This window comes from Hibiscus syriacus, unplaced genomic scaffold (genome assembly GCF_006381635.1).
Source record: "Hibiscus syriacus cultivar Baekdansim isolate YM2019G1 unplaced genomic scaffold, ASM638163v2 tig00017808_pilon, whole genome shotgun sequence".
Lineage (NCBI taxonomy): Eukaryota > Viridiplantae > Streptophyta > Magnoliopsida > Malvales > Malvaceae > Hibiscus > Hibiscus syriacus.
This window is the reverse complement of record NW_024062417.1, coordinates 1,101,716-1,113,443: the sequence shown is the minus strand read 5'-3', so window position 1 is coordinate 1,113,443 and position 11,728 is coordinate 1,101,716. Positions and strand designations below refer to the sequence as shown.

At 34.3% G+C, this 11,728-nt stretch overlaps 1 protein-coding gene across 1 annotated transcript; it reads right to left on the bottom strand.

The window, feature by feature from the left end:
• Positions 1–9,355: 9,355 nt before the first annotated feature.
• On the bottom strand, positions 9,356–11,485 carry LOC120208904 (ABC transporter G family member 20-like). The gene is made up of 2 exons (XM_039208031.1): positions 11,448–11,485; positions 9,356–11,372 (listed from the first exon to the last, which is right to left on the bottom strand). Exons 1-2 carry the CDS (start codon positions 11,483–11,485, stop codon positions 9,356–9,358), a joined length of 2,055 nt encoding a protein of 684 aa, XP_039063962.1.
• Between the last annotated feature and the right edge of the window lie 243 nt (positions 11,486–11,728).

Here is an 11,728-nt window from a genome sequence, read left to right as displayed (position 1 = left end):
CAAGGGGTAATTACCATAAAGAGAGTATTTTTTGCTCTCGGGTCAAGCTTTGATTCATTCATATAATAATAAGCAGTGGGTCAAAATACATGTAAGGAATCATAATCTATAGCAGATTTTCTAAACCATCTTCAATAGAGTTTTTCCTCCTATCACTGATGACAACAGATGATTAATGAGATGGCTAACATATGTCACAATTTTAGCCAAAAATTCATTGCCTAACATTATATAACATACATTAAACTTTTTCCAATAGTGTTTGATACATACTCTCTATCACCCCATTCTGTTGTGATGTATTTCTAATAGTGAAGCGTTAAACAATACCATGCTCTTGACAAACGTCAAAGAATGGATCACTTTATATTGCCCACCATTGTTTGCCCTAATTCATTTGATCTATTTACATGTCTAGTTCTAGATCATATTTTTTCATTTAAGGAAAATTTGAATCACTTCATCTTTAGACTTCATCAAATACACCCAAACTCTTTTGGAAAAGTCATATACGAAAGTTACAAAATAATGTTTTACTCCTAAAGATTGTGTCTTGGTAGGACTCCATACATTTAAGTGAATATAATCCAAAATAACTTTTGTATTATGTATAGTGGTGCCAAACTTCACTCTCTTATGTTTTCCCAAAACACAATGCTTGTAAAAGTTTAGTTTGCAAGCCTTTTCACCTTTCAACAACTCTTTCTTTGCTAGAATTTACAAGGATTTCTATCTAGCATGTCAACCGCATATGTCACAACTGTGTTGTGTCTAAATTGTCGCCACCAAAAGCTACTGCAAATGCTCCAATAATTGTTCTACCTTTATAGCAATACAAATTACTTTTCCTAATGCCCTTTATCATCAATAGTGTGCCATATGTGACTTTTAAAACTTCATATCTTATAATGAAAACTGAGCCTTTAGATTCCAAGGATCCCAATGAAAATAAGATTTTTCTTCAAACTGGGCATATATCAGACATTATTCAGAACTCTGGTTGATCCATCTTCATTATTCAATCAAATTAAACCTATCCTAATAATTTTACAGGCATTATCGTTGCCCATATAAACAACATATGCATTTAGTTTTACTAAATCTAAGAACCATTCCTAGTTAGGGGACATATGATAGGTGCAACTTGTATCTAATATACACTCATCTAAATGAAATGATGATGATGAAGAAACCAATGATATGTTAGAGTCATTGGCATCATGCTCTACAGCACATGCATCTAGAGTAACTTTTCCTTTCTTTTTCAGCTTCAGGAAATCTTGGCATTTCCCCTGACAAAAGGAAAATTTATTTTTTCTTAGTCTAGACTTCAACATTAATCTCCCTAACTACTTTGGATTTTTTCTTTTTAGTAACCTTTTGCCACCATGGCCTCTGTTACTTTGTACTTGTTCTTCATTCATTGCTTCGCTATTAATTAAATCTGATCAATCTTTTCATTATGTGGAGACGATTCTGAGAGATTTTTTAGGAATTTTCCACCAATGCTTTCCACAATTTAATTGTAGGAGTCTCATTCTTGTAACCAAACTTCTACTTTTTAGAAAGACAATATGAAATAGTGTTGCACGCCAAACGATTATTTGTTCCCCATTATTTCTCATCCATATCTGTGGGCTTCCCCCCCCCCTCAATATCAATGTATAAAGCTTGTTGGAATAAAGTATCAAACACATCACCTTGCCACATGTCAAAATGACTATATCCATTGAACCGAGAAGTTTTTATTTAACATCACCATTTTCATCAGTCTGGATGAAGAGCTTGATGTTTCAATTGATTCGTATTTTTCCATTTAAATGTCAATGAACAATCTTTAATAGCACAAACTAGATATTTTCAACAACATAACCGCCGAATAATGTCAACCAGAGATCTAATACTAATTATTAGAGAAACTCTGTTATTTCCCACATGATTGTAGTTTTAAAATTGATGTAAAATGTCAAGATCAAAACTATAGAAATTGCACAACGAACAAACACATTAAACTATTGAATATTGAACACAATGGGAAATCCAATAAAAAAATAACTGAGAGAACGCACCAAATTTACTAGTTTCAACAAAATAGCATCTACTCCTCGGGCACTACCAACGGATAATAACTTCATTATTAAGAACATATTATAACAAATGAAGTTCCATAGAATTACCAAAATATTACAAAGTGGGAGAATGAAGAAAAACAAATGAAAAAGATGATTTTTGGGATAATCTAAAATGAGAATGCTTAGACCTATTTTTAGTTTTCTAAGGATCAACCTACAAATAACCTAATAGTTTAATAACCAAAAAATAATTTTTCCATGTACACAAGTTTGCCACTTGCGAACTTGAACCTTTGATGCATTTATTTGCATCATTCTTTGACCAAGTTAGTTGTCATCTTTTAATCTTTGATGGTAGCAATTTTGAACTTGAATTCTTATCCATTTTGACCAACACTTTGACTTTCCAATTTGTAGGCTTGTAAAATTACAAGCCAACACTAACACCCCTTGCTTGGACGTTGTTCCATGCAATATTAATGCTAATAAAGTGGGAAATGGCGTGTTTATTGAGTGTGTAGATAGGCGAGATGTAAATAGCTTTTTGCATGGAGATTGCAACACTCATTTAACATGTGCAGCTGGAAATGTTGAAGGAAACCAGGCGGGCGTTAATGCTAAAATTAACTGGGCCCAATGTTCAGTCTCTATCCCATACAACAATATTATGGGTAAGGAAGTAGTTGTCCTGTCCTCTTTTGGGACCAATTCGTTGATGGGGATATTGACCATGGATGCTGAGGTGGGGATTCATGATCCAATGATTTTGGTAGAATCAGAAACCGATAAAGTCGTGGGTGAAGTATTATTAAGTCTGTGCAATATGTAAGTTTTAGAAGATGCCAATAATATGGGGTTGAGGCAAATAGAGATTTAAACTGGGCAGAATATCCTGTCTTCTATCGATAGGATTATAACCAAGGTAATTCCAAAAAATCAAATATAGATCAATGATGAAAATTTAGAACAAAGTTTTAATGGTAGCCGAACATAAAGCAATGGATAAAGCACTTAAGGAAAAAAAAAGAACTAAGGATTGGGATGTTTCTTGTCATTTGGAAAATACCTTTTTATCTTATTTAAATCTCAATAATCGAAAAAAGCTAATCGAAAGCAGAGCGAGTGTGGGCATTTGCAAAGAAACTTGGTTTTCAAATTGAAGGCGATGAACGAGAACTTATTGCAGAATTCACAAGGTTACATGGATATTAGGTTATGAGGTGTTTTGTGTGTTTCTTGTGTTTTTTAGGTGGTTCTAAGGAGTTTCCTTTAAGTTACGAGTATATGGTGGTTTGTTAGATGGTGAGTTAGTGGGCGAGTTTTGTTTTGGTTACATACTTGTGATAGTTAGGAGTGAGTTAGGGTCTGCTTGGTAGAAAGACTGTCGTTTGTTTTGGTTCATGTTGATATTTTTATTGTCGGCAAAGGCATAATCGGGATGATTTTTAGCGTCAAACTGGGTCAAAAAATGCTTATTGAAGACAGTGTTGAGAAGGTAGTCTTTTCTAATTATGAAGGGTTCGAGATGTAAACACGAACGTAAGTAGTGTCTTTGTTAATTAGGCTCTGTCTCTCTCAAGGATGGTACCCAATCTCTCGTTTCTGTTCGAGGGTTCTTTGCTTATAGTGATGTTTAGGTGTTTCCATCTTTGTGCATAAGAGAGGTGTGTGAATAAGTAGGGTGTTTATTACAATGTTTTGAGGTGTTAGAGTCATGCTTTCTTATCCTCATTGGTTGTTTCATGCTTTGTGGAAGAGTTTACAACCGATCTTTGATGTCTTGTGAAGAAGCAATAAGTTCTTAAGGCATCTTTGTCAAGCTAGAATCTGGTGAAGGTGTTAGCATCCATGAGATTTTTGGGTTGATTGGTTATACTACTGTCGAGGATCCAAGGTGGTTATCATTGCATGGGGTACGTGGTCAAGTGTAGTGGCTTTAGTATTGTCTTCGTGTTGTTTTTTTCCTAGTGTCTCGTGTTGGGCATGAGGCTTTATTTCCGTTGTGATTGTTCTCTTTCAAGGTGTTTTAGCGTTATGTTTAGAGTGTTTGATGTTTTTTATTTTCCCATATGTAGGATCTTGTAATCCATAGTCATGTTGTATTTTTAATACTAATAAAACGATTGTCGTGTTAGAAAAAGCTTTTAAAAAGTGGTGTTAACAGTATTTTACCTATGGATGGGTATGGGTCTGGTTTCGGCCAACCCGATTCGACTTAAAAAATTTACATCCTTTACCAGACAGATTTGACCCGACCTGAAAAATATATACCCTCCACCCGACCTAAACTCGACCCGATTTTTTGAGATAAAATTCGAACCCAATCCTACTCTACCATAAATAATAAAACAATATTATTTTTATTCAATAAAAACAGTAATTTAATTGAAAAAATAATATATAGAGGGGTATTATTGTAATTATTCCTAAATATTAAGGTAAAATTATTTTTCCCGGGTTAGGTCGTGTATTTTTCACCTTAAACCCTAATCTAACCCGGCCCAAACATCACTTTTAAAAAACCTGACCCGACCTTGAATTTTTTAAAGAAACCCGACCCGAACAGATTAGGTTCGGGTCCTATGCTCATCCCTAATTTTACCTCAAAATTAAAGATGCACTACCATCAAATACTTTTATGTAAATTATATGTTCTCTTTTGCATTATAAAGTAATAGATTTCATGTTAATCGGAAAAGTAAATTTGGTGGCTAAGCACAAAGCAGCCCCTTGTTTCTTTCTGTTGGTAGTGTAATATTTTTTAAGAAGAGTCGATAATCAATGCTTATAATTTTATCCCTTTGATGCTTTCATTGTTTCCCTTTGATGTTGTTTCATAGATTTCACAACCATGGTTAGCGGCCATCTACTGTTTTCCAGTGTATTTTGTTTAAGGGTTTTACACAGTTTCATACAACCTTAGGATATACCTGCTGAATTTGCTAATTGGAATGGACATCTATTGTTGATAAAAGGTTCAAATGAATTCAGGCCATTTATTCTTTGTCTACCCTAGTTTAAGCTCTGGTAATTGAAACTTTTATATTATTCTCATCTGTAATGATACTTTATAGGCAATTTATTGGCCGTGGTGTTCTAATATATGTGTCGTGCTGAAATATGTGATACACTTGTTAAGGGAAACAACATACCTACACGTGTTGTTTAATTTTTTAGATTGATGTGGGCAAATATGTGGAAGTCGTGGTGTTCCGATATATATGTCGTGCAGATAAATGTGATATATTTGTTAAGGAAAACAACATACCTAAACCTGTTGCTTAATTTTTTAGATGGATGCGGCAGATATGAAAATTATAACAAAGAATTGTCCACCTGCAACTATAACCCATATAATGCAAGTGCAATTAGCATTTGGCGACTTTGATAGCTTTAAAAGGCATTTAATTTTTAACTCCATAAAGCATTGAAGGGTGAGTAAACAATCGGGTACTTCTTAATGGCTAGATGCATCTAGACGAACTACGTTCAATTCTTTAAACTCTTTATCTAGACCACCAAATAAGCCAAAGTACTTAAAAGTATGTTTGACGTCAAATATTTTGTCATCAAAAAGATAAATCAATTGTCTTATAAATGAATCAATATTATCCGAGGGTGGTTGTTGAGTTAAAATTTCACTAAAAATTCAAAATCATAGGAACCATAGAAGATGATACACGTTAAATCTCTTAACTAGTTAAACTCCCAAATGTAACAAAATGGAATATCAAAATCCGAAAAAAATGCCTTCATAATCAAAGAAAGTTAATCTGAGTTATGTCTAAACCATCAACATTAAATTTCATGTATTGATAGTTTACATGATGGTTTTCCAATTGAATTATTTGTTTATCTGCTCTGAAAATAGTATTAAGAAATTTGGTGTTGATTGAAACCAAAAGATACTTCGGATCACACTCTGAATTAACATATGTTGGAAACTTGACCGCTTCAACACACCCACTATATTAGACCTAGGATTTAACACAAAATATTACATCAACTCTTTGAAATTGGTTAGCGTTTTATTTTATAACTTCTTAGTGTACAATAATACTTAGGCGATATGGCCAACTATATATCATTTAGGTGTTAGAGTTGGTCATATCTAATTTAGATGGTAAAACTAATCATATATTATTCAGGCAGAAGAGCTGACCATATAAAAAATTAACAGAAGTATACTAAGAACTTAAACTAAACTAAGGTTTAATTGAGAAACTTATAATTATAAGAGAAAATAACACTTTTATTAATACACAATACAATTATAATATTTAACACTTACCTTAATATTTCCTTTCTCGACCTCTAAGATTTTTTTCTCTACAAATTTTTTACCCTTTTTTCACTCTCTATCAATGAAAAATATCACCCATATTTATAAATTTTAGTGGCCATTGGATTGTTGACTCATATTAACATCTTAGTCATTAATCTTACAAGTATCTAGATTTTTCTATATATAATTTTAGACATAATATTAAATATTATAAATATCTAGATTATTTTATGGATTTTTCTAGAAATATATTATTTCTATATTATTCTAGAATATTCTCAAAATATTCTTTTTAAAGGATAATCATATATTAATCTAGAAATTGCATTCACTTTCAACATTCCCCACAATGCACATTTCTTTCCATATATGATTTGTATATCATTTTGATTGTTTCTCTCAACTTTTCAAAATTTGATCTAGTTAGACTCTTTGTATATATATGCAACTTGTTCATCTGTCTTTATTGGCACCATCTTGATCTCCTCTTCAAAGATCTTCTCACAAGTATAGTAAGAGTGCACTTCTATATTTCTTATCCTTGCATGAAATATCAAATTTTCTACTAGACGTATGGATAATAAATTATCATATAAAAGTATTACTTGATAGTTTGTTTCCTTATAAAATTCTTTCATTAGTTGTTTTAATTAAATATTTTATTGTTTCGTTGATTTTGTGCCGGCTGGTATTCAATTTTAGTACATGATAATGATATTGTTGGTTGTCTCTTACTACACTATGATATTGATCTTGATCCAAAACTGAATATGTACCCAATTGTTGATCATCGAATATCATAATCTTCACCATAGTCAGCATCACAATAACCAATCAGTTGACATTTTTTTTTTTTGTAAAATACCAAAATTAATGATGTTTTTAACATACCTCATGAAATATTGTACTATGTCAAAGTGATGCTTCATTAGATTTTTCATGTATCAACAAGCCACTCTAGTTACATAAGTTATGTCTGCTCGATTTAGTATGAGATAGATAATATTTTTGTTCAATTTTTTATTCATAGTAACATCTTCCCACTTGTAAGAAAGCATTATTGATATTCATCAGCAACAACTTTCAAGACTTGCTAGTATTCACTGCTAGTAAGACTAGAATAATTGTGATTTTGCCGTCTGACTAAATGTATCTTCATAATCTAGCTCATATAGTTAAGAGAAAGCTCAAGCAGAAAATTAAACTTGACCTTTTAATTGAGCCAACTAGTTGGATCTTCACCTTGTAAATTTGTTTACAATGTATTAATTTCACAACTTTTGGCTTTCAAACTAAATCACATGTTTGATTGTTTAGGACCTTAATTTCTTCTTCTATAACCTTTTTCCACTCACGACTGTGTTATTTTTTCATAAGTGAATGGTTGATTCATTAACAAGGACATCACTGTCATACCTTAAGTTAGGTTATTTTGGTTTTGTTGATCTTTGTAATTCTCGTACATGATCTTTGACCTCAAATTGTTTTGGACGAAACTCCTAGAATATAGGTTGATAAAATCTAGTCTTCCATGAACTCTTTTCCTAGGAGGGAAGTGGCTTTTCTCTTCCTTTACTTGAATTTGATGTTTGCTATTCACCTTCTTTTTCTTCTGAATTTTTTGTTAGGTCATGAGATTTCGAAACTTCAATCATTTGAAGTGACCACCGTAAGGAAGGTTCATTAACTAAATAGTTTACCACTAACATTTAGGGGTTTAACGTTTGAATGCTTAAAATGAATAATTTTTCCGATGAAGATTTTTTAGATGATTAAAATAAAAGCATTTTAAAAGTTGAGTGTTGATGTAAGTAGTTTACAAGATTAAATATACCTAGTCTCAGGTTGTCTATTTTTATTATTTTAATATTTGAAAAAAATCACTTTATTAATTGAATCTCAAGATTAAATAGAACCGATAATTGTTTTATATATAAAATTTTAAAAAATTCTTAAAATTTTAAAATATTGGAACATTGTCAAAAATTGTTTATTTTTTTTAAAAAGTTATAACTTTATATATATATCATTTTTATATATTTTGATTGTTGTAATGCTTTTACATTCCAATGATTAAATGTGTTTTGGAGAATTTTTATTTTTTAGAATGTATCTTCATTCATTGAATTAGATAGTTTATTTCATGAACTTTCATCACTACTGATTTATAGTCGCAATTAGTAAAAACAAAACATACCTCACTCCTTTTCCTCTATGTCACTAATGTACTCATAATTAATTTTCATTTAATCATCACTTTCATATTTACATGAAAAAAGTGAAATACTAATTTTGAGAAAATAACATAAAAGAAAGAATGATTAATCTTTATTAATTGAGATGAAAAATGAAGTGTGAGGAAAATCTATATAATATTTTTTTTTGTTGAACTAAGAGGCTTGTGATGGGAATCGATTTTCTTTTAGCATAGTTTTGAAATCGAAGAATGTGTGGGGAGTTGTATGCTTTCTCTGTTTATTGTTGATTGATAAGGTGCTTACAACCTCATTTTTTTCTATTGCAAGAGCTATTGATCTTAATTATCAAGATTCGAGAATGTTTATGTGGTATAGTGTTGACCGGTATGTGACTATGCTAGTAATGTGACATCTAAGTGTAACGGCAACAACTGGTTTATCTAGTGGGATGATGTACTAGATCCCTTAAACAAGGTCAGAGATTTGAATTATGGTGATTATGAATGTAGTAAACTAGGTTGGGAATGTCGCCCTTGCATATACAGTTCACGATTCAGATTAATCGATCAATAGATCAGATACTAGTAATTATATGAAAATAAAGTTGCAACCATATATCATATCAATTTGTAAAGAAATCGTACAATAACATCGACATCATTTTCTTTTTCTCACAAAGGAATTTTCAAAATTATTATCAAAAACGAAGAAAAGCGACACATTTATTTGATTTTCAGTGTAAAGAAAGAAAGGGTTTGAGCAGCTGCTGAATATTGCCACAAACACGGATTCTGATGGCATCACTTCCTTTTATTCTTGCTTCCGTACAACAAGCTCAAGTAGAACAAGACCCTGAAGATAAAGCCCCATGCTACAACAACCAAGAGGCAGTTCCATTTGCTCAACTCAGTGATCCCTTGCACCCTCAATGCATCAGTCCCGGTTGCTATGCAAGTTGAATCCGTGTAATTTGTGCCCACAATATATCCCATGCTAGCCAGCATTTCATCTTGCACCGATCTCGGCAGGCTTCCGATCGGTGTACCGTTGAATATCTGGTTACCTCGAGTGAAGCATTGAGATGGCCGGAATTCGTTTTGCATGAACGCTTCGTATGGATATTTCACCAGTGAAATGTAATGAACCCCAAGCCAGTACTTGGGGAGTCGTTTTCGAGAAATGAGGAATCCGCAGAAGAAGAGGTAATAGGAAACAACGCCCACGGACATCACGAAGACGAGGAAGTAATCAGGGAAAAGCACTGACATGAATGCCACTAGTGAAGTTCCAGCCCAGAATGTGCTGAGTACCGTGAGGAAGAAGAAGATGAATCCAGAGACACCACCGGTGAGGCCTATAGCCGGAAAGGCTATCAAGGAATAGGAGAGGGAAAGGACTAACAGTTCCGGGATCGTGAATAAAGATCGAGCGAGTACGTATGAAGAGCGTCGATAAGCATTGTATGCAGTTTCCCTTATGAAAATGAATCGCTCTTTGATGAACTCCGGGACTTCGGTTGAGCAGGTAAATATAATGGTGCTCACCGATATAGCTAAGCATCCGATTCGTTCTTGGATTCCTCTCGGAGAATTATCAACCTGCCAAAACATGGTGCCTAGGATAATCGCGGTCATCGTTATCACCCCAAATCGGAGTCCAAAAACCTCCGGCATTCGTCTCATGTTTAGTGCCAGCCTTCTGAGTAACACCAACATTTCGTACCACAATGGATTGGCAAATGATGGGACTGAAGATACTAGATTATGGTGATCATCACCTGTAGCAGAGGCACCAGTGACTAGTTTCCCTTGAGAAATGCTTTTCCTTATTGCATCTTCAAGTGAAAGACTCGGCTTATTGGAGACCCTGTTCATCGAGTCCTGCCAAGACTTGTTGAATTCGACTAACTTCTGGGTTCCGTCGGAAGATTCCTCGAGCTCACGGATGAAATCGAGAGTAAACTCGCACGGATTGCCGTAATCGGGACACGGATTCCCAAAATCATCTAGGAAATTTGGCAGGTTCGCCGGAGAACCGCAATACATAGTTTTACCACGTGACAGGAAAATCATTGTATCGAGTAGGCCAAGAATCCTGGAACTTGGTTGATGAATCGACATTATAACAATGCTCCCACTTCGTGCAATTCCTTGTAGGACCTTAATGACACTGTATGCACTGGTAGAGTCGAGTCCCGAAGTCGGTTCATCAAGGAACAATAGTATCGGATCATGAATTATGTCGATCCCGATTGAAACTCGCCTACGTTCGCCTCCAGAGACACCTCTATGTGCTTCATCTCCGATCGTAGTCTTGGTCGCATTTCTCAACCCGAGTTGATCAATCAAAGCTTGTACTCTCGCTTTCTTCTTCTCCTTTGAAAGCGATCGAGGGAGCCGGATCTCAGCCGCGAACATCAGCGTCACTTCCACCGTCAGCATAGGGAACAACATATCATCTTGCATAACATATGCAGAGATCACCTTCAACAGCCCTGAAGGTAAGGGTTCACCATTCATAGTGATGGACCCTTTCAGACTATGCTTATCAATTCTATTGGCAAGAGCATCCATTAGCGTCGATTTGCCCGAACCACTCGGACCCATAATCGCCATTATTTCGCCTTCCTTTGCTTCGCCTGAGATGTCATTGAGCAGGCTCTTGGTCTTACCGCTATTCTCCGGAGAAATTAAGTTGTTGGTTCCGGTAAATGGGAACCTCGACTTGTGGCGGACCTTGACATCGTAAGTTAAGTTGTTGAAGGAAAGAACAAACGGATCTTGAATCGGAACAGTGGAGCAACTGGGAATCTCGAGGACAAGTTCACCGTTTTTGCCTCCGTCTTCCATTGGAATAATGAAACCTCTGAAAGTTGCAGAGCCAGAGCCTGAGTGTTGGGTTTCTTCCGAAGGCAACTCTTCAAGCTCCATTGATGTCATCGTGATTCGATGTTTTCTTGGACAAACCAAATGCTTCTATTACTGAAATGAAACCCTACAGAAATATCTGAATCTCTTTAGTTATTTAAAGCAAGTGATGAACTGTTGTATCCTTCTATTACACGTGAAACCATGTGGAACTGGTAAAGATTGCTGGAGATATTTCGTTTTGATAAAACGAGTTCCACGATGAGACTATATTAATTTTCAATTACAAAGATGATATCGGAGCTT

Excerpts from the sequence above, each read along its gene's own strand:
- LOC120208904 (XM_039208031.1), bottom strand. The coding sequence starts at position 11,485 with ATGGAGCTTGAAGAGTTGCCTTCGGAAGAAACCCAACA. Across the intron at positions 11,373-11,447 it reads CCTTCGGAAGAAACCCAACA|CCTCGAGATTCCCAGTTGCT; the intron begins CTCAGGCTCTGG and ends CGGTGAACTTGT.